This window comes from Dermochelys coriacea, chromosome 11 (assembly GCF_009764565.3).
Source record: "Dermochelys coriacea isolate rDerCor1 chromosome 11, rDerCor1.pri.v4, whole genome shotgun sequence".
In the NCBI taxonomy this organism is placed as follows: domain Eukaryota; kingdom Metazoa; phylum Chordata; order Testudines; family Dermochelyidae; genus Dermochelys; species Dermochelys coriacea.
The window spans coordinates 66,582,773-66,603,764 of NC_050078.2; the positions used below are offsets into that span (position 1 = coordinate 66,582,773).

At 44.5% G+C, this 20,992-nt stretch overlaps 1 protein-coding gene across 3 annotated transcripts in view; it reads left to right on the plus strand.

Annotated features, from left to right (window-relative positions):
- Nucleotides 1-20,992, plus strand: part of CPS1 (carbamoyl-phosphate synthase 1) — a 131,565-nt gene that overhangs the window by 36,753 nt on the left and 73,820 nt on the right. For all 3 annotated transcript variants that reach the window (XM_043505694.1, XM_038421643.2, XM_043505693.1), the window contains exons 8-17: nucleotides 432-521; nucleotides 2,605-2,733; nucleotides 4,209-4,315; nucleotides 6,415-6,556; nucleotides 9,035-9,112; nucleotides 10,638-10,736; nucleotides 11,535-11,630; nucleotides 16,999-17,188; nucleotides 18,431-18,588; nucleotides 18,926-19,054. In XM_043505694.1, the coding sequence (XP_043361629.1) occupies nucleotides 432-521; nucleotides 2,605-2,733; nucleotides 4,209-4,315; nucleotides 6,415-6,556; nucleotides 9,035-9,112; nucleotides 10,638-10,736; nucleotides 11,535-11,630; nucleotides 16,999-17,188; nucleotides 18,431-18,588; nucleotides 18,926-19,054 (1,218 nt within the window). The remainder of the gene's footprint in view (nucleotides 1-431; nucleotides 522-2,604; nucleotides 2,734-4,208; nucleotides 4,316-6,414; nucleotides 6,557-9,034; nucleotides 9,113-10,637; nucleotides 10,737-11,534; nucleotides 11,631-16,998; nucleotides 17,189-18,430; nucleotides 18,589-18,925; nucleotides 19,055-20,992) is intronic.

Consider the following 20,992-nt stretch of genomic DNA (forward strand, 5'->3'; position numbering starts at 1 on the left):
TAAAGTCAGTGGAATGACTCCAGTTCATACCAGCTGAGGACCTGGCCCATGGTATCTATCACTGTCTGTCTCTAGTGCCACATCTGAGCCACAGCTCTTGAGAATTCAGTTGCTATTTTCTGTTAATGAGGTGAAACACAGAAAAGCTAGTCATTAACTATGGAAACAACCAGTTTCTTAGGGATCATTGTTATGACTGCAACGAACAGTATATGAAAAAGTGTTACACTTGTTTTTGCCTTTCATAACAAAAATTAACCTCTGTGGCACTTCCTGAGATTTCCTTGTAAATTGACTGGTAAGTGCCAGTCACTTCCTGGCAGTGAACAATCAATCTGCTACCAACCTGTGTGCAAAGCACCCTCACTGCGTTTTATGGCTTGTGATTTGTCACTTACAGTAATTTATCTTTTTTCTAAACCTGTCAATAGGAAGTCAAGGTGTATGGCAAAGGGAATCCAATTAAAATTGTAGCAGTGGACTGTGGGTTAAAGAACAATGCTATCCGTTTGCTAGTAAAGGTAAGTCAGTGTTCTGTATCTTTCTCCTCCAGGGAGCTTCTTTTGCAGCATTGCTTTAGTACAAGACTGCCTGATTGTTTAGCTGTATCCGTCCTAGGGAGCGGGCCACTCATTCTTACTGAACTTTCTATTTGAAAAATTGGTAGGGATCCGTCCCACCCACTGCCCTCCACCTCAATGTTTTTATTTCAGTATAACCCTTGTTAGATGATTCCCAGTGGGATGAGTCATTCTTTGAATTTTACTGATGGTCCCTAAAGCTAACATGCTGGTGAAGAATAGCCATAAGGCAGCCATTGTGTCTGAATTCCATGAGAAGCTCTATTGGCAGGAGACTAAGATGGTTTCATTGAGGGACTCACATGTGAGCTGAGGAGATTGCAAGGGATATGTCACTACCTGCCCAATAGCAACCAAGGAAGAATCAGCCCTGCATTGCAAAAAATGATTTAAAGCAGAAAACTCTGCACTAATGCTTTTTTTCTTGGAAGACTTTCTCATAATTGAGATATCAGCCTTTATGCCACACTAGCCCTTTGTCTTGTTTCTCAGCAGAAGGAACTAAGTTGGTGGCCTTCCGTTCTCTGAAGGAACTGGGTTTCCTGATGTCCAAAATCATTCTCTGCTAATGCAAACATTAAGGCTGTAACAGAAAGCATGCTTTGCATTGCATCATGCAGCCATTTTTGGTTACAGTTTGCACCTAATATTTGATAGCCTCATGACTGTTTTCCCCATTTTAAATGATTGGGCCAAAGGAAACCGTCTGGATTTCACAGAGGGTATAGAAAAAGGTTGGTGAAACTAAAGAGAGAAGGTGGGACCATTTCCAATGGAAAAGGGTTTAGGAAGCAGTGTGGTACTAGGAAAAGTCAGCCCAGCAAAAGCCATCTAGAGTTGCCTAAGCAGCACAAATCCAAGATCGAATCGTAAGCGATTCTTGCACTGTTTTCTCTGGATGACATGCACAACCTATGTGTGGTCGAAGAGAAGTCCATTGAACTAGTATTAATGGAAGGAATGTGACTGAGCAGTTAAAGCAGAAAACTATACAAGACTCCTGGGTTTTATTCCTGGTATTGCCACTTGTATGCTGGATAGCCTTGGGCAAGTAACTTTGACCGCAATTCAGTAAAACACTAAAGATGTGCTTCACTTGAAGCTCCAGTGTGGGCCCGTCGCCTGGGAGCCAAGAAAAGTCAATAGGACTATTACAGATGTAAAGTAAAGCCTGTGCCTAAGGACCAGATTCTTAACGAGACTTCAATGGGAGTTAGGTGCCTAAATACCTTTGAGGATCTGTGCCCAAGTTACTTATTTAGGCTTGCAAGGATTAGATTTTTATCCGTATATGCCAGTAAATGTTGGTTTCACCATACGTACACAAACTGACAAAACAGATTTCCGGAGATAACAATCAACATTTCCAGCTAGGCAAAGGAAGAGAAATGTGGCTTGAGAACTTATTAGGGTTTGGCTTTAAGGATATTTACTTTGTCTATGTTGACATGTGCTGTTGACCATTTGTGTTTTAATGGTTACAAAACATTATCCTTTTGAATCTCAGCATCTACAATTGTTAAATCATTGTCTGATTCCTCACCATTGCCTGAACCTTACATAATTCCTGCAAATGTGAAACTTTAAATTGATAAAAATAAAAAATGCTTAAAAATAAACATCTAGACTATCCATCAAAATGATTACAAAATTGAATTTTGCCGAACCTGTCTCTATTGAATCAGGATCTAACCTGCCTCCTTTTGGTAAAGAGCTGGGATCCTGTGCTTTTAGGTTAATAGGTTTCATGGGCTATTCGTGCTGTCACTGTGAAGACTTTAATGTCGTGGTGAACAGGTCAGTGACAACTGTGAAGTCCTCAGTGGCCACAGGCTTGTTACATTGTTAAATACATCCCTAAAGGTAGAGATTTACCAAAGAGAGTCTACATATTGGCATGCAGGATTGGTTTTGGTGGAATATGTCTGCTGGGCCATAAGGGAGCAGTTAGAATGAACTCGCCCTGTAAGAGGCTAAATTGACTTAAAGCATTTTCCTCCTTCCTCTTCTGCTTCTCTGCCAGCGAGGTGCGGAGGTGCATTTGGTCCCATGGAATCATGATTTCACCAGGATGGAGTATGATGGGCTTTTTCTTTCTGGCGGCCCTGGGGATCCGATGCAGGCACAGGAGCTGATTCAGAATCTTCAGAAGGTACAGCATGTGCAGTGGGGTCGCTTGCCGGTGATGACCTGATGGTTCCTTTAAGAGGACTCAGTCTTTTCTGAGCAGATCATGTATTTGAAAAATGAATGATCATGGAGCTAACGAGTCGTTTGCCCAAGTTCACTTCGGTCATTTTGCTAGCAGTATAAATCCCTGTCCTGTGTCTAGTTAGATTGTTAGCTCTGGGCCAAGGATCTGCCTAGTCATAGGATTGTAAAGCCTTTAGCACAGTTATAGGCGCTGAAGACGAACTGGTGGTGTCTTGCAGCATACTCTAATGAGTCAGTGCATATCTGTGTTGAAGTCAAGCAAGGCGAACGTGTACATTATGGAGCAGTATGGTTCTCCTGGGAAATATGCCCTTCTCTTCTAAATTATGTAACTTACAAATGGCTGGAGCATCTCAGTTCCAGTGATGCGCAATGCCATTGCTCATTCCCTATGGCCCAGGAAAACAGCCTGAGTCACAGCTCTAGGCACTTTGGAGCAAAGGAGAGAAGGAATCACACCTGCACAGGCTGTAGAGAGGCCACAGAGCTTCTGCTTGGCTGTGGCTGCCCCTGCCCTGAGACTGTAGTTGCTTCTGGGGGGCATGTTTCCCTGCTTCTCAGGGAGCAATCTCAGCGGATCTGCAGAGCCATGCATCCACTACCTGTAGTCATAGAGTTATAGAGTGTAAGGTTAGAAGGGACCATCAGATCATCTAGTTTGACCTCCTCTATGTCACATGCCACCAACAGCACCCCACACCCTGGGCTAAACCCAACAACTGGAATTAGACCATGGTAGGACAGCCCCCAGGAGAGTAGACTGTTTTGCACCACAGGCAGAGAACAGGAGGGATCAAGGTGCTCCACTGCCCAAGACCGCAGGGAAATGATTGGGTCAGATACACCCACATACTCTTGGCATGTTGCCCACACCACACGCTGTAGAGGAAGACAAAAAACCTCCAAGGTCACTACCTCTTTGACTGTGGGAAGTTCCTTCCTGACCCCACACATATTGCAGTGAGTTCAACTTGTTCTCCTATTAGCCCTGCCGCATCGCACAGGACACTTCTGTGAGCTGTGCTGTGCACCGAACAAAGACACTCACTGGGTGGCCTCCCCAGATCTTGCCCAGCAGCACCACACCTGTTCCACTGTATGGAGTGACCTCAAAACAGCTGGACGAGGGATGTGATGGTGGGCAGAGCATTGGCCCCTAGCTGTGCATGTGTGCTGGGCACTCTGAATTTCCACCTGGGCATCAGCAGTGTATAAGAAACACTACCCTGGCAGCAATGCAACTAGCTCATTTTTGTCTGTCAAGACAAATCTGTCAAGACAAATTAAATCCTAATTGAAAAAATTGCATTCAAATGCATAAAGAATATGACTAGTTTGCATTATTGCTGAGCTTGGAGATTCACTGTTCCCATGGATCTCACAGTTGGATTAATGAAAATTATCTCTGCCTAGGTCTTGAAGAGTGATCGCAAGGAGCCATTGTTTGGGGTCAGCATGGGGAATCTGGTAACTGGTATAGCAGCTGGAGCTACATCCTACAAGATGCCCATGGCCAACAGGTATGATGACACTGCTGCTTTACAGAATCTGAACACATGCCCTCAGGACTGCAAAGAACCCAATACATCAACATTTTGCCTTCCCCTCTCCAATGTCCAGGATGCCAGATGAGTTGGGGATCTATAAATGCTGCTGCATATCTGTCCCTCTTCCCATAGGTCACATCCCAACATGACCTAAGGGGTAGAGTGAACACCATGGATGCAGAATGCACATCTTTCTCCCTGGGTCAAGCACAGCTAGAAACCAGCAGTGTTCATTTGTGCACTATGTCTGCTGCTGATCACTAATTAACATCTCCACTAGATCCCCTTCTAGCTTTGGAGCTCAGGTTTAATCCTCCCTACTAAATAACTCCCTGCTTTAATCCTCCCTGCTAAATAACTCACTAGGAGAAACCATGAATTTACATACAGCCAGTGGTGAGCTGGAGCCGGTTCGCACTGGTTCGCTAGAACCGGTTGTTAAATTTAGAAGCCCTTTTAGAACCAGTTGTCCCACGAGGGACAGCCGGTTCTAAAAGGGCTTCTAAATTTAACAACTGCCCAAAAGTGGCGCCTTAGGTGCCGACTCAGTGGGTGCTCGGGGGCTGGAGCACCCACGGGGAAAATTTGATGGGTGCAGAGCTCCCCGCCCTGCCCCGCGTCTGGCCCCAGCTCACCTCCGCTCCACCTCCTCCCCTGAACGCGCCGCCCCGCTCTGCTTCTCCACCCCTCTCCCCCGGCTTCCCGCAAATCAGCTGTTTGCGCGGGAAGCCGGCGGGCGGGCTGAGAAGCAGGCAGCGGCTTCACGCTCAGGCCCAGGGAGGTGGAGCACAGGTGAGTTGGGGCGGGGGTGTGCGAGGAGGGCTGCCCGCACTGCAGCAGGTAACCCGGGGGGGAGGACGGGGCGCAGGGGAACCGCTCCCCGCCCCAGCTCACCTCCGCCACCCTTGGCCTGAGTGGGAAGCCGCCGCCTGCTTCTCAGCCCTCCCCGGCTTCCTGCCGAACAGCTAATTCGCGGGAAGCTGGGGCAGGGGCAGAGAAGCAGGGCAGGGCGTTGCATTTAGGGGAGGAGGCGGAGGTGAGCTGGGGCCAGGCGCAGGGCGGGGAGCTGCCTCAGAGCACCAAGGGAGTTGGCGCTTAAGGTGCCACTTTTGATGTGATCAGTGGGGGGGAGCAACTGCCCCCCCAGCTAGGCTCCCCCACCCCTAGGAGCCAGAGAGACCTGCCGGATACTTCCTGGGAGCTGCCCCAGGTAAGCACCGCTGGGACTCCCCACCTTGCCCCCTGGCAGGTCCCTCTGGCTCTTAGGGGCGGGGTGGGCACCCACTATGGTGGCCCACGAGACCCTCCTGTCCAGTTCTGGGGGCAGTCAGGGACAGGGAAGGGGGGTGGATGGGGCAGGAGTCCCCGGGGAGCGGGGGTGGGCCACGACCCCCTCGTGGGGTGAGAAGGGAACCGGTTGTTAAGATTTTGGCAGCTCATCACTGCATACAGCAGCCCAACCATGGCACTTTTACACTGGGCATTGTGTGCCCAAGAGATCAGAGCTGGAGCAGGTGTGACCACCTTCAAAGATAACATTGGTACATCCTCCATTACTGCTCCTGCTGGAAGTTGATTGCAGCTGCAATGGGATATCTCCACCATACTTCTCAGCAGGCCTCTCTCTTAGCCTGCACACTGATATGACTCCATCATAACCTGGATAGCAGTAACTTTATTTATTCGTTCCAGAAATTGAGCTTGTTCCCCTAAATAAATTGTTCATTTCAAGGCAGATTAGAAAGTATTTGAATGAGTTGGTCCAATGCTGCTAAAGAATATCACTGTTCGAATTTGATTTCTTGATCATTGTGGTTGTGACACTGACTATAGAAATCAAATAGCTGCTATTGCTTAGCGGTAACACCCTCCCCTAGCCAGACCTTCTAAATTAATTTGTGTTGGGGAGGTAAAGTATCTGTGTCATTCTGCAGGTGCGTAATTTGAATGGTCAGTACTTTGCTTTTGCTAACTGTGATGCATTACTGTGATATTCTCCTCTTGCCCTTGATGCTCCGTTCCCTCCATCACCTACATCTCTGTCTCTGTCCTTTCCCCCTCTCTTTTCTTAGAGGTCAGAATCAGCCAGTTATGAACCTATTGAATGGACAAGCTTTCATTACTGCACAGAACCATTGCTATGCACTTGACAGCAACACCCTTCCTGCTGGCTGGAAACCTCTTTTTGTGAATGTCAACGATCAGACAAATGAGGTAAACACACTCTCTCCAGATACCTGCTCAGGCAGTGGGTGAGACAGGGAAGACGGTCATTTATTTCACTCACTTGCATCACTCAAGCCTGTTTTATCTGCAGGAACAGCATTACAGGTTATCCATCACGACCAGTTGTTCCCTAAGAAATCTTTTCTCTCCGTTTCATTATCTGATAATTACCTTTATTTGGTGGCACTGCTTTGTCAGCCGAATCGGTTACTGTGACCTGTGGGTGACCACTTGGCCAGCTAAGCAAGCTGCAGAATCAGTGCAATGATCCCTTCCCACCTCTTGAGGAGCCCCAGTGTGCTGTACAGACACAGTCTCTGCCCCAACGAGCTTACAGCCTTAATAGACAAAGTGTGGGAGGGGAAGGATTGTCACAGAGAGCAATGACTTGTCCTGGGTCACACAGTAACTCTGTGGACAAACAGAAATAGGAACCAGGCCTCCAGAGTCCCAGTTCGGTGCCCTATCCACTAACCAAGGCTGCCTTCTGTAAGCCTGTGTTATTCTTGAGACTCATAGAAATGCTGCTTAAGAGTAGCTGTTTAGAAAAAAACAATTTGAGTGGGTGGATACCTCCCTATCCCCTTGTATTAGCTCTTTGCTCCCACCCCACATCAAACTTGATAGGTTAGAAACTGCTGTACTGTACTAGTGTGTTCAAAATCCTTTTCTGGAAGACACTGTTAGCAGAAGTTTGTTTGCCAGTTGGTGTTGGCTACAGTTCTGAGTAGAGCTGGACAAATAGTGGGGAAAAAAATTCCCACCACCGTTTGCTTCAGTGTTGAAATTAGTTAGCTTTGGCATCATTCGCACACCCCGTTTTGTGTTCACTTTATATGAAGATTGGAGCAGTTAAACTTGGCTGGCAAAAATGTTTGTGGAAAGCAAAATTCAGAGTCAGATGAGCAAGAATGATGCCCCAGGCTGGGTCATCTGTGGGGGGTAAACTTACAACCTCTGCATCTAAAAAACACGAGACCCTATTGCTTGATCTAAAGAACCAAGTCTGTTATACTGGAGGCAGTAGCAGACTCATAAACAGCTATACGTGGTATAGCCATTAGAAGGGGACGAAGAGCCACACGATGTTAACCCACATTCTGAAAACATTCACAGAAACTGAATTTGATAATTCCACATGTAAGTTGTGTTCTCTTCTGTTCAGGGAAGAGAAACGAAACCGTGCGACCAATCTGGCCAGTCCCAGCTGAGCAAACCAATGCAGATACCAAATATTTATAATCAAGCCATGGAGTAAAAATTTGGAAAAGACATATGTAGACTAAATAAAACTAACCAATACATTAAGGGACACTGTAGCCAGCTCATGGTATTCTGTGACCAGAAGTAGGGCATAGCTCGCACAATAATTAACTAATTGTGGATTCTGCACTTTATGGTAGCTATACGAAGGCCCCCAACCAACAGCCCATCTCTCACTTCCACCCTCACCACCATCCCAGGCTCTCTCCCTTTGTCTCCCTCCGCTCTCAACCACGTCTCTCATCCCTGCTCCCACCCAGCACACCTTCGCTGAGGCCTACTTTGGCCTTTCCTCAGGGGAGTGGAGGTGGAGCCTGTAGTGGGCCCTCTCGGCGGCCAGGGCTTCTCATCTTCCACCTGACATGGTCACCTTCTCATGGTGCAGCAATTACTCCTTCAGACCTCACTCATTTATTGTCCCAGGGCCAAGCTGCAGCCTGTGTCATGCCATTCATGACAGAGGTCTGGTGCCTCCTGCTGCAGCTTGCTTGGAACTGCCAGCAGCTGCTGAAAACCCAGCTCAGGCAACTCTCCAGCTGTCCTTGGCTTGGCAGAGTGTTCCCACTTGTCATCTCCTGACAATGGCCCTGGGAAGAGAGAACCTGTGCCCGCTGCTGCAGCATCCATAATTTGCCTCACAGTGTTGTATTAAAGACAGGGTGCCATGTCCAACCCTAGAATAATGAAACTACCGACATCGTTGGAGTTAGAGCAGGAATGTATTTGGCCCAGTGTTTTGAGCAGAACTGATATGAAATCAGAGCAGTAGAAGCAGTCATTCTACTTTAGCCCTCTCCAGGGTGACCTTTTACTGCAGTGTGTCCCCTCCTCCCAGCCTGCTCCCATGTATCTCCCCCCCCACACACCCTGGTCCAATGTTGCGTCTGGAAGGAGACTAGCATATCTTCTCTGGTAAGTGCTTGGTAATCAATAGTGCTGTTCAAAGCATTTGCTATTCAGTAGTGCACAATCCAGTAGGTTAAATGGGTACTGTATTGCCAGTAAAAGGGTGAATGGCTCAATGCTTTAATGGATAAAACACTCTGTGAAGACTTGGAATGAAATAAGTTTCAACTCGAAGGCCTCAAAAAGCATACCAGCCCCTTGCCCTTCAGTGCCTACAGGGCTGCAAGCAGTAGCCTTCCTCTATCCCTCTCATTACCAGAATGTTGTTGTCTAAGGCAATCTCTTTTATCCCTGCAGGGAATTATGCACGAGACCAAACCAATTTTCACAGCACAGTTTAACCCGGAGGCCAGTGCGGGGCCAACAGACACAGAGGTACTGTACAGAGACTGATTCAGGGTTGCTTTGGGGGTGGCTGAAGGAATGCATGTAGAGTATAGAGCAGCTAATGGAAGAGCCCTGACAATCTTGATGCAGTGACATTCCTAGGTCCTGTTTTCAGAAATGTCATGACCCTAATCAAGATCCCAGTCCTGCATAGACTTGCCTGCATTTGGTCTGATTCAAAGCTAATTGAAATCAGTGGAAAGACTTCCATTGCCTTCAGTAGGCTTTGGGTCAGGCTCTCGAGTGACTCCATTACACGAGTAGCAGAAATCAATCTCATGTGCTTTGGGTCCTTGAGTGACTTCATTCACATTGATGGGATTTTTCACGTGCAGAAAGTTTCTCACGGGCTTAAATCTTTGCAGGACAGGACCCATACCCCTTTTACCTGAGATGGTTGTAAAAGAAAAATTTCTATTTTATTAAAAAAAAAACCCAGATGCTTTTTTTGAATAAACCCCATTAACTTTTTCTCATACATTTTAGTTCCAATTTCTTATTTTGTAACTGTAGAGTTATATAAATGGATTCACACTCACTCTCTCGTGTTCTCCTCACTGAAATGAAATTTTAATCCCCCATCTGTGACTTCATGCAAATTCCGATAGCAACTGGTTGTGTAGTCTCAGTGAATGCCAAAGCAGCAGTTGCAGGCAGTGGTGCAAGGAGAGGGCATGTCTGAACATAAATCTTTTATTGAGTATTTCTTGGGAAAGGAAGCAGAAGTAGTTGGAATTGATTTGATTTTAATTGTAATTTGATATTGATGATTAAATATATAAGTGAATCTCTTGGTAAAAAATTTTACCTGTCTGAATGATCAGTGAATTGAAAAGAACTGAAAACCACCCCAGAATTGTCCTTGTAACCCCTTGTGCAGGTCCAATCTTTGAATACTGTAGTGTACTGCATATGCTGACAGATTTAGAGTGTCCTTGAAGGCGCACTGTGCGCAATCAGATCCACAGCTGGTGTAAATCAGCATAGCTCCACTGATCTGGTTAAGAGTACAATATTCTGATTTCTAACTTTTAACATTCATTCTTCCCTTGTACGTGTTATCACTCATGTACAAGTAAAGTATGTGTGTTGGGGAGGCATGGGTATGAGTGAATGAATGGGTTCTGAGTAGCAGCCGTGTTAGTGTGTATCCGCAAAAAGAAAAGGAGGACTTGTGGCACCTTAGAGACTAACAAATACATTTGTTAGTCTCTAAGGTGCCACAAGTCCTCCTTTTCTTTTTGAATGGGTTCTGTAGGCTTTCTCTCCCTATTCTCCCCCCGATACCACCTTGCTTCCTTGAATATGGTATTACGCCAAAGATCATTATGGAAATTAGAAATATGAAGCCAGTTTCTTGGTTGGTGTAAGTCAAAGTCCTCTGACGTCAATGGAGCTATGCTGACTTACATCAGCAGTGGATTGACCCATGGCAGGCCTGATTTTTCTGTCTTTCATTCGTATTTATTTAGTCCTGGTTGGGCACTAAAATACATGTGTTTACCTTTACCAGTTCCTGTTCGATTCGTTCATTTCGCTGATCAAGAAGGGAAAAGGTACAACTGTTGCCTCAGTGCTGCCCAAGCCCACAGCTGTAGCTTCCAGACTTGAGGTCAGTATATTAATGTTCTTTATTTTTAGCTATCAGTCATACACCAGCTGTAACTTGTATTGAATCAGATGGAGAGAATGCAGAACATAAAAAATTACCTGTGAAACTGAAGTACAGGATTCCCTTCCAAAAACTACATTAGGATTTCATTTCTTCTCATTATAACCACTGGATTTCTCTCTCTCTCTCTCTCTCTCTCTCTCTCTCTCATTAACTCTCTGTTCCTTCGAGGAAGTTTTGAAACATGGAGGTTTGTGTATATGTTTTTGTATGTTCTCCATAGCAGAAATTATGCTTGTTATGATGATCTCTGTATTTCATGGTACCTCATGCAGTTGTATCCAACTATGAGATTTAGTTGAAAGCATACAGCTGAAGCTGTGTTGCTAGAGAAGAAGTTTGGAATTCTTAGCATGAGCCGAGTTGCATAGTGAATTGTGCCTTCAGAATGCAATTGAATAAAAAATACAACACAAAGATATGGGAAGCCAAAGTGAAGCCTAGCTGTCTATAAATAAATTAAACAATCAGTACGCTTACTGTATATTTTGTGTAAAACATCGGTTGCCTCCGTTTCTTTACCTGCCTGTGCATGATATGGGTTCAATAAATTTTTTTTTGGAAAGTTGGACAGAAAGCTGCAGGTTTTCTGAAGCTGGCTTTTCTTCTCTCTTTGACTTAGTTTTTCATGATTCAAAGCCATTCCACATTGCATAGTCTCCCTTTACCCCAGTTTAACTCCCCTCCTTTGCACCCATTGTGAAATCATTCTAATCATTTTATATGGTTGACTTTTAGGTTTCCAAAGTTCTCATCCTAGGATCTGGAGGTCTGTCAATTGGTCAGGCGGGGGAATTCGATTACTCTGGGTCACAGGCTGTTAAGGCCATGAAGGTGAGAGAAGGCTCCAGGTACATTAACAGAAGTTAATCTGATTTTCCTTGTTGCAGCTAACCTGATTATTTATTCCACCCTAGTTGAAAGCTGCAGATTTATGTAAGTTACTGAGCAGTAGAGCTGATTGAATTATTTGGGGAGAATAAATTAATTGGTAAATTTAGCCCTTATTTCTGTTTATGAATTACTGACCAACTGATCTGTGTTACTTTATTCATAAGTACTCACCAACCAGCTTATGGAAATAGCTTGACTTTGAATTTCAGCCTTTGTATTGTTGTGATCTGTTCTCTTTGACTATGTCCCCTTGACCATTGAACTCTGTCTAATGGTGTTGCTTCTGTTCCCTGATTGGATGACTGAAACTTCATCAGCAGGAGAGTAATGAATGGTAATTAGTGCACTTACTTCTGAAATGAACTGTCAGATGAATAAATATCTGCACTAAAATAAGTGAAACATTTGTGATTCCATGAATGTTTTCATACAGAAAGTGCCAGTCACCAAAATGCTGATGGGAAATGAATGGTATGACCCCACTATTAATAGTGACATGCACAAACTGTGTTTGCTGGTGAAAATACGTGTGAATTTTCTTTGGGCGCTATCCAGTCAGCTCTCCCCAACAGGGTATTATTTATTATAAATGAGATAAAATAGGTTTTAAAAAGCCAGATGTTCCATATTTATCATGGGGCAACTCCACTGTCAAAGGGGTTTCTCCAGGGATGAATTTTGCCCATTAAGCTTAATGAGCAGGCACGTTGCTATTACCTGCTGGTGTCTCCTTTCTAACATGTATTGCACCACGTTTTCAAGAGTCAGAAAAAGTGTCTGTGCACGTCTCTGTGTGCCTAAATTGCACAAGTAAAACACCCTGTGAATACTTGTGAATTAAAGATTTGCATCATCAGAATCCTGACTGGTACATGTTTGTTGGGCATTTCATACGCACAGCTAGAGGATACATACTTACGTGTGTTTTAGTTTACAGCATAAAGGCTCAGCCCCAGCTCTAGCAGCTTTGCACTGTTCATAGCAAAGCTGTTGAAAAATGACCCTAAAGGGGTAGCTGAGGATTGCTCTTGAGACAGGGTCATCACTGGGTAGTGCAAAGTCAGCTCTGCAGCCCTGTGCCCCCATCATCTGCTCCACATGGGGTTGTACAAAGGGAAAGCTCGTGGCACTCTGCCACAACCACAGCTGGCTGCAGACTGGGTAACTTAGAGCAGCTGTGAGGCTGCTTTAAAGTAAGAGAGCTGGCCGAAGATCAGGGGAAATGAAAGGTAGCTTAAGCTACTACCTTCCCCCCAACATTTTCTCTCTCTCTCTCTCTCTCTCTCTCTCTCAAACTCAAACTCAAACTCAAACACAAACACACACACACATGCTGCTTCGGGTTTAAACTTGGTGTAGCTGAGAACTGAATTCCAAATGTGGTGAAACGTGTATTTCCTGTGCTTTCTTTGCACTGTGTATTGCCACTGCTGGCTCCAAGTCTACGGTGGCTACATACTCAAGCAATGCATATGAAATCAGGAGAGGAGCAACCTAGAGCCATACGGATAGTAATCTGAATTCTCAAGGAGGGCATCTCGTATTTCTTCTTCTCTGTCCTCCTCTCTCACGGTTCTAATTCAGAGCCAAAAATTATTTTTTGCAATAAATCTTGCCAACTTGCCCTTCCAAAATACCCTTTCTCTCTTCCCCATACCATGGGCCAGCTGTCCTGATCTTGGTGCTAATCGGCCAGACTACTTGCTCTCCTTGATCTTGCTTCTGGTAGTGTGATTTACAGGAGTATGCAGAAGATGAGGCAGTTGGTCAGCATCTGGCAAGGGGACAGCTAGATTACATAGGTGGGAGAAAAATGGGGACAGGTAACAAGAGCAAAAAGAGGCTCTTTTGTGAGGTTAAAGATTTTTCTTTACCAAACTTTTAATAATTAACTTTTTTGGAGAAATAATCAGTAACAATTGCCATTACCAGGCACACTGAACCATATTGCTGTTGTTTGTAACCCTTTCTAGTCATTTAAGCCCTGGCTCCATAAAGCGCTTAATCATGCACTTAAATCCACCTGTTCACTTAAGCATGTGTCTACCTTTAAGGGCTGCTGAATCGAGACATTATTCACAGACATTCAGGTGAGTGAGTTTTTCTTTGCAAGGATGTGCATGGAAAGCATGTGTGCCATGAATTGTAGCACCTATACATATTTGAGAGTGCATATGTGCTGGAAATGGCCGTTTGAAAAAAGCCCTTTTTGTTATTTGCATGGTAAATTCACTGAAACAATTCTAAATACGGGTAGGTATTATGCACTCAGAAAAAGGGAGCTCTCCTGCCGTCTTATGGTAAAGACCATTTATTATTGTATCACAGTAACACCCAAGATCTGCAATCTGATTTCAGGGCCCATTGTGCAAAGTACAGTACTAACACTTATTAAAAAGAGCAGTTTTGTCACAACAGAAAATGATAGGTGGGGAAAAACAAACCATCAGGAGAGAGGATGCAATACAATTAAATAAAAGCATATCTTAGCACAATAGGCATTAGTCATGAGCATTAGTGAGCGGCCTTGCCATTGCCAGCTGGATTTGCAGATACCCTGGCACAGATGAGTATAAAGGAGGGATCTGAAATAGATAGATATTACAACTGGTTGGAAAATGGAGTGTGGGGGGGCGGTGAAGGGGTTCCCTTGGAAAATTTCAACATAAGTGGGATGCGGGAGGAAGTTTCCAGAGAAATTTCCAGCAGAAAGTTTTGACTTTTTGATGGAAAAAACCCCCAAACTGCAAAACTGAAAAATTTTCACAATTTGGTGAAAAAACAAATATTTTCCTTTTGCTTTTTGGTTTTCTGACAAAACCCCACCCCCAAAATTGCAAGGAAAGCTGATGCTTTCTGAAAAATGTTGTTTAAACAAACTCCCAGTTTTCCATCAACCACTGGAAACTTTTTAGCCAGCCCTAGAAGATATAATTTCAGTTATCCACATAGAGAAAAGAAACAACAGCATGTGACTTAGTTGACCAATCATGAAGCACAAATAGTGAATATTCTGGTGACTCAGTGTGAAACCAAGCCGTACATTTGTTCACACAAATGTAATTTTGAATAAAAACTATATACATACCACTGCCAACCTGTTCACAGATCATTTGTGAACAGAGAAAAGGGCTAAAGTAATTAAAATAATTATTTTCAAATTATAATTTGTTGAGCTTGGTTTCTCAGTATACAGCTGAGTCAGTCAGAAGCCAATTCACTGTATTTTGAGAAAAGACAGAGACAGTGTCAGTTTTCTTTTCTGACAAGCTTCAGTATGGTAAGTGTGTGGTTATTATATTATTCTACTCTAGTTGTATTTTACTCCGTATTTGCTTTTTCCTGGATAATGTGTCCCAGATGCATCTTTACTCACAGTCTGAGAGCAAGTGAGGGTTTTTCTTTCTTCTTTCATAATGTCACAGAGGATCAGAGCACGTTTTATTCAGCTCAGAAATCCTAGAGATTGATTATCCTGGTAAGCTAACCAGAGGACCTCTTGGTTGAACTGTCCCAATGTTGCATTTAGTATTATTACAAATCATCCTCTCAAATTGCTGAATTAAGAGATATTCTGCCGTCTCAAGTAGGAAAGAACCTGACATTACGTTCTTCCCAGTGCATGTCAGGAAGTGACCTGGTAAATAGGTTTGATCCTCACTGGTGTCATAATATATGAGGCAGTTCAAACACCTCTTGGAACCCCCTACAAAAGTCATTGGAATAAGGCTACTACGTGCAAATCCCAGGTTTTGGTGTGTGACCTCCTCCTCCCTCCATGTGCCCAAATTCCTCTGGGCTGCAAGCAATGGATGAGATGGGGCGAGTCTTGCAAGGAGAAGGCATTAACATGCCTGGAACTGGTGGAGAGAGTTAGGAGAGTAGTGGGTGGAGTTTTCTTTTAAACAGAAAGGGTGGGGAGACAGCAGGGGTTTCTCCTACCAGGATGGTATAATAAGGGAAGACATCTTGCTTCTCTAGGGGCTTGAGTTATTCTCCTCCTAGAGCTCTCAGTCAGCAGGAAACTGCTTGTACTCACCTTCCCAAGACACTGGTGCTGGCGCAGTACACAGCACTGCTGGGGACTCCTACAGCTACAGCCTGGGCAGCGTTTTCTGAACCGGCCCTGATTGCATTGCAATTTTTTCTTTCTTTGAGGAGCTGCTGACCCTGACATGCCAAGCCCTTGACCATTTTCTTTTTTTATGATCAATAGCCTTCTATACTATGGTGTCCAGTTTGTCCTGTAAAGGTCACACTCGTCTGCCTTATTGTCGTCCACACTAATCTTGTAAAACTGATCATTCAGACTCCTTCCTTTAGAATGCTATATTGGGTGTCATTTTTTATAAGAGGTCAGTCAGTGTTAGCACTACAGACCATCAACATTCAGGGCCACAATCCCTCTGCTTCCCGATACAACCTTCTCGCTGCAGCCATGATATGTTCTGAGTCTGCCTCTGGCCTACAAGTATTATAGACCCAACGGGCTGAATTCTGCTCTCATTGATACTGGTGTAACTCTGTTGGCTTCTCTGCTACCGACTTATTATGTTTCCAGAGGAAGGGGAAGGGTGATTTGGGGACTGAACTGGAACTCAGGAGATCTGGTTTCAGTTCACACCTCTCCCAAAAATCCCAGGTGACTGACCCTGTTGATGTCAATGGCAAAACTCTCCTTGTCAATGAGGCCAGGATTTCACCCTTAAACTTTTCTGTGCCTCAGTTCCCCATCTGTAACATGGGGATGAAAATGCTTCTTTTCTCCCCATCTTTTTCTGGTCTGTTTAAATTGGATGTTCGCCGGGGCAGGATTCTCTTGCTAGATGCATATTCCAAGTGAAAACGGAGCCCCGGTTTTGGTTCGGGCCTCTGGGCACTGCTGTAAAACAAATAATACTAAAGTACTTTCTTCAGGTGTTTTTAGCTGAGCAGAAAGAGACACTGGGCCAATGTGGGTTCTCAGTGTGGTAATTCCAGCAACTGTAAAAATCTGCAGTGGTGCAAACAAGAACAAAAACTTACTGCACCGTCTCTCTCTTTGGAAGAATGTCTGGAAAAACACACAGGAAGCTTCTTGTAGTGTCCTGGGGAGGTACAAAGAACTGAAAAATATTCAGGTACCATGATCAAGACACCTGGTGTTGGGCTATTCAGCCAGAGAAAACACTATTTTCAGTTACTGGCATGGTACCTAGTCACTTGTTAAGATCTTCATTCATAGTTGTCGTGTTTCTAGTATCTCTGTGCGTTTACCTCTCAGTATACAGAACATTTTAAAACTTTAATGTTGATTTTCATTTCTCAGGAAGAAAATGTGAAGACTGTCCTGATGAATCCCAATATTGCCTCAGTCCAGACCAATGAGGTTGGCTTAAAGCAGGCTGACACGGTCTACTTCCTCCCCATCACTCCACAGTTTGTCACAGAGGTCATCAAAGCAGAAAGGCCAGATGGGTTAATTCTGGGCATGGGTGGCCAGACAGCTCTCAACTGTGGTAAGTACCGTGGAATTGTAGCTGTATTAATCTCTCTAGCCCCGCATCCGTCACCTTTATACCTGGCTCTGCCTGATCAAACCTATAGCAATCTCAGCCAGAACATTTCATTCACTTACAAATGTTTATAAGCAGAGATATTGGCCTGATGGACTAATATCTGTATTAATTTAATTGTACCTATTGAATATGACTTGTAGTGGCTATATTTTATAGTTATCAGTTATACAGAACTCTTATAGACGTTTCATGCAACAGTGTTTTGCAATTGCATTTTATAAATCTTTGTTTGAACGACAGATTTGGGGCGTGTTCTGTACCTAATCATTAAGAAGAAGATTGAAAAGGGAAGCTAGAGGGACAGTGGTGCTTAGTTTAGCTTAGCATGGCAGCACCAACTGACACTGCTCCATTTAGGATCAGAGATGGCTCCAAACCACAAAATTCAGATCTAGATGCAGCTTTCATAGATTTTAAGGCCTACAGGGATTACTGTGATCATCTAGTCTGACCTCCTGTATAACAGAGGCCAAAGTAGATGTGGAAGGAGAAACCCACGCTGTCTTTACAAACTTAAACTTTATCACTACCTAATGGCTCTTTAGGATTGCCCATTCTTTGGATCATTTAGAATTACACAGGTTTAGCACTTGAGACTGCACTCCATGGAACATCCCTTCATCAAGAGGGACGTGGTTAAGATTGTCTAACAGAACTTGTTTGTCTCTAACTTTAATGATCTTTCAATTTCATTGGCTAGATGAAACTAGAACGACATGGGGCTTGTTTTCCATTGCCCTATACTTTGTGTAATCATCTACACCCGGGCAAAGTGGGTGTGAAATGTTTCCAAATCAAAATGATAGTGCTTTCTTACATCCTTCATGTGCAGCCATCCATGTTGACACAAGGCAGCAGAGAATTAAGCCACATATGTGTGACTATGCCACTGGCCTGCTTGCTCCTCTGCTCAGAATCTGCTTCAGGTACTTGTTGCCCCAATTCAGGAAAGTATCCCTATTTCTAGATGTCACATCATCGAATGCTTAAATTTAGTCACATACTTAAGTGCTTTCCTGAATTTTTTGGTTTTGGCACTGAATTTTGATAGTTCAAATTGAGAAATTATGGCAGTGGGGACCGTGTATGGACCCAGCTAGCTAGCTGCAAAGCCAGATTCCCCATTTTCTTTCCTTTCTGTACAGCATAGGTGCTCTGATTCTAACTCCATTCTTTCCACAGGAGTGGAGCTGTTCAGACGAGGTGTTTTAAAGGAGTATGGAGTGAAGGTCCTGGGGACATCTGTTGAAGCCATCATGGCAACAGAGGACAGGCAACTGTTTTCTGACAAACTGACCGAGATTAATGAGAAGATCGCTCCCAGCTTTGCTGTGGAATCGGTAAATGCGAGGAGCTCAGAGACACAAGGCTGCCATGCTTGGCTTTATTATTCTTTAAAGATCTGAAACCAAATTCATACGTAGTGTAAATCCATTGAAGTCAATGGAGATGTACCCTAGGGATCTGGTGCATTGAAGTCAGTAGGGATGGCCAGGTGTATCTGAGGCAAAAATTTGGCTCCTGGATTCACAACAAAGGCATAATTCTTTTCTCTTGTCTAATTTGGGGAAGTGCCTTATTGATGGGTTTCCCAGTACACTATATAACCTGATGTGTACACTTGAATCAGGTTAGTCCTTGTCATTTTATTTGACATTTATTTCTGTCTGCTTTAAGATTGACGATGCTTTGAATGCAGCAGAAAAGATCGGCTACCCAGTCATGATACGCTCTGCCTATGCTCTGGGTGGATTAGGGTCAGGTATATGTCCTGACAAAGAGAGACTGCTGGATCTTGGGACCAAGGTACGTGTGCAGTTGATAGTTATAGGGATCTACCTTGCCATCTGATTTAATATATTCTTGTAATAGTCACAGATTAGTCTAGATCTACATACTTTATCTTACTGGTAAAACATTATCTTGATGCTCTCTGTCTTCATAATACTTGCCATTGACTTGGGTAGTATGAATGATTAAGTAACATTGTTCATGGCTGTTAAATTCTGCCAGAAACGATTCATAATTTGAGCAAATGTTTCAGCAGTTTTGGTCAAAAAGCTATATAATGGCCTCTTTTCTCCTGCTCTCAGGAGCTAATGTCACAGGGAAGATGCCGAGAAAGTAAAAGCCTACACTGAGCTTAGCTATAACTAAGGGCCAGGAATAGAGAGACTGACAGGATTAGGTCATTTTTGTATTTGGTTCTGAATGGTGAAATTTGTGCGGTGCCAGAATCCTGTGAGGAACCTGCCCGTCAGCTCTTTTGTGCTCACTAGAGCGGGACAAATAATTGTCAATAATTTTTCCACAGCAAATGTAGCATTTTTTTAAAATTTCCCATAAAAACAAACCAGAAAACAGAAAATGCGGGTAACATTTTTCAGGTTGGGGTTAAAATTGTTCCATTTTTGAAAGCCTGGGGTTTTGATTTTCCATGGAAAAACAGTAAAACAATTTGACTGCAATGAAAATTTTCGTTTTGATTAAAAAGTTGTTTTTTAGTTTAAAAAAAACTTCATATTTTTCCCAGCCAGCTTTACTAATATTATTGAATATTTTTTTTAAAAAAAGCTTAAAATTTACTTTCCAAAAAGGATTTTAGCCTGCCAAGACCCAAATGTTGGAAACTCAGTATTAACGTCTAGGACAAACACTTGGAATCCTAACAAAGACAAATATAGATCAAGGACCAGTTAGTTTAACGTAACGTGTTTTTTTCTATAATTTCAGTCCCATGTTTCATTTGCTCTGAATGGGGATAATTAACTAGGTTAAAACATGGAACAGCCCGAGTAGGACTCTGTGACGCAAAGGTTAGATTTGTGATTAAAGGAAAGAGCAGCACAGTGTAGGCAATCCTGAAGTCAACAAAATCCACTAGGCCCTAGGTTAGAATATCCTGTACAGTGGGGCCTGATGGTATAGCTGGTGCATACGATATAGCTAGGGTTGCCAACTTTCTACCTGCACAAAACCGAACACCCTTGCCCCACCCCCTGCCCTGCCCCTTCTCTGAGGCCCTGTCCCTGCTCACTCCATCCCCCCTCCCTCTGTCACTTGGTCTCTCCCACCTTCACTCACTCGTTCATTTTCATCAGGCTGGGATGGGGGTTGGAGTGTGTGTGGGGGGGAGGGAGATGCTCCAGCTGGGGGTGTGAGCTCTGGGGTGGAGCTAGGGATGAGGAGTTTGGGGTGCAGGAGGGTGCTCCGGGATGGGGCTAAGGGGTTCGGAGGGTGGGAGGGAGATCAGGGCAGGAGCAGAGAGGGGGTTTGAGGTGTGGGCTCCGGGAGGGAGTTTGGGTGTGGAGGGGGATCAGATCAGGGGCATGGGAGGGGTGAAGGCTCTGAGTGGCACTTACCTCAGGCAGCTCCCAGAAGCAGTGGCATGTTCCCCCTCTGGCTCCTACTTGGAGGTGTGGCCAGGTGGCTCTGCGTGCTGCTCCATCTGCAGGTGCCACCTCCACAGATCCCATTGACCATGATTCCCAGCCAGTGGGAGCTGTGGAGCCAGTGCCTGGGGTGGGGGCAGAGCACGTGCCTTCTGGCTGCTCCTATGCCTAGGAGACAGAACGGGGACATGCTGCTGCTTCCAAGAGCCACGCGGAGCCACGGCAGGCAGGAAGCCTGCCTTAGCCCTGCTGTGCTGCCACCCAGACTTTTAACGACCCAGTCAGTGGTGCTGATCGGAACCACCAGGGTCCCTTTTCAATGGGGCGTTCCAGTCGAAAACTGGATGCCTGG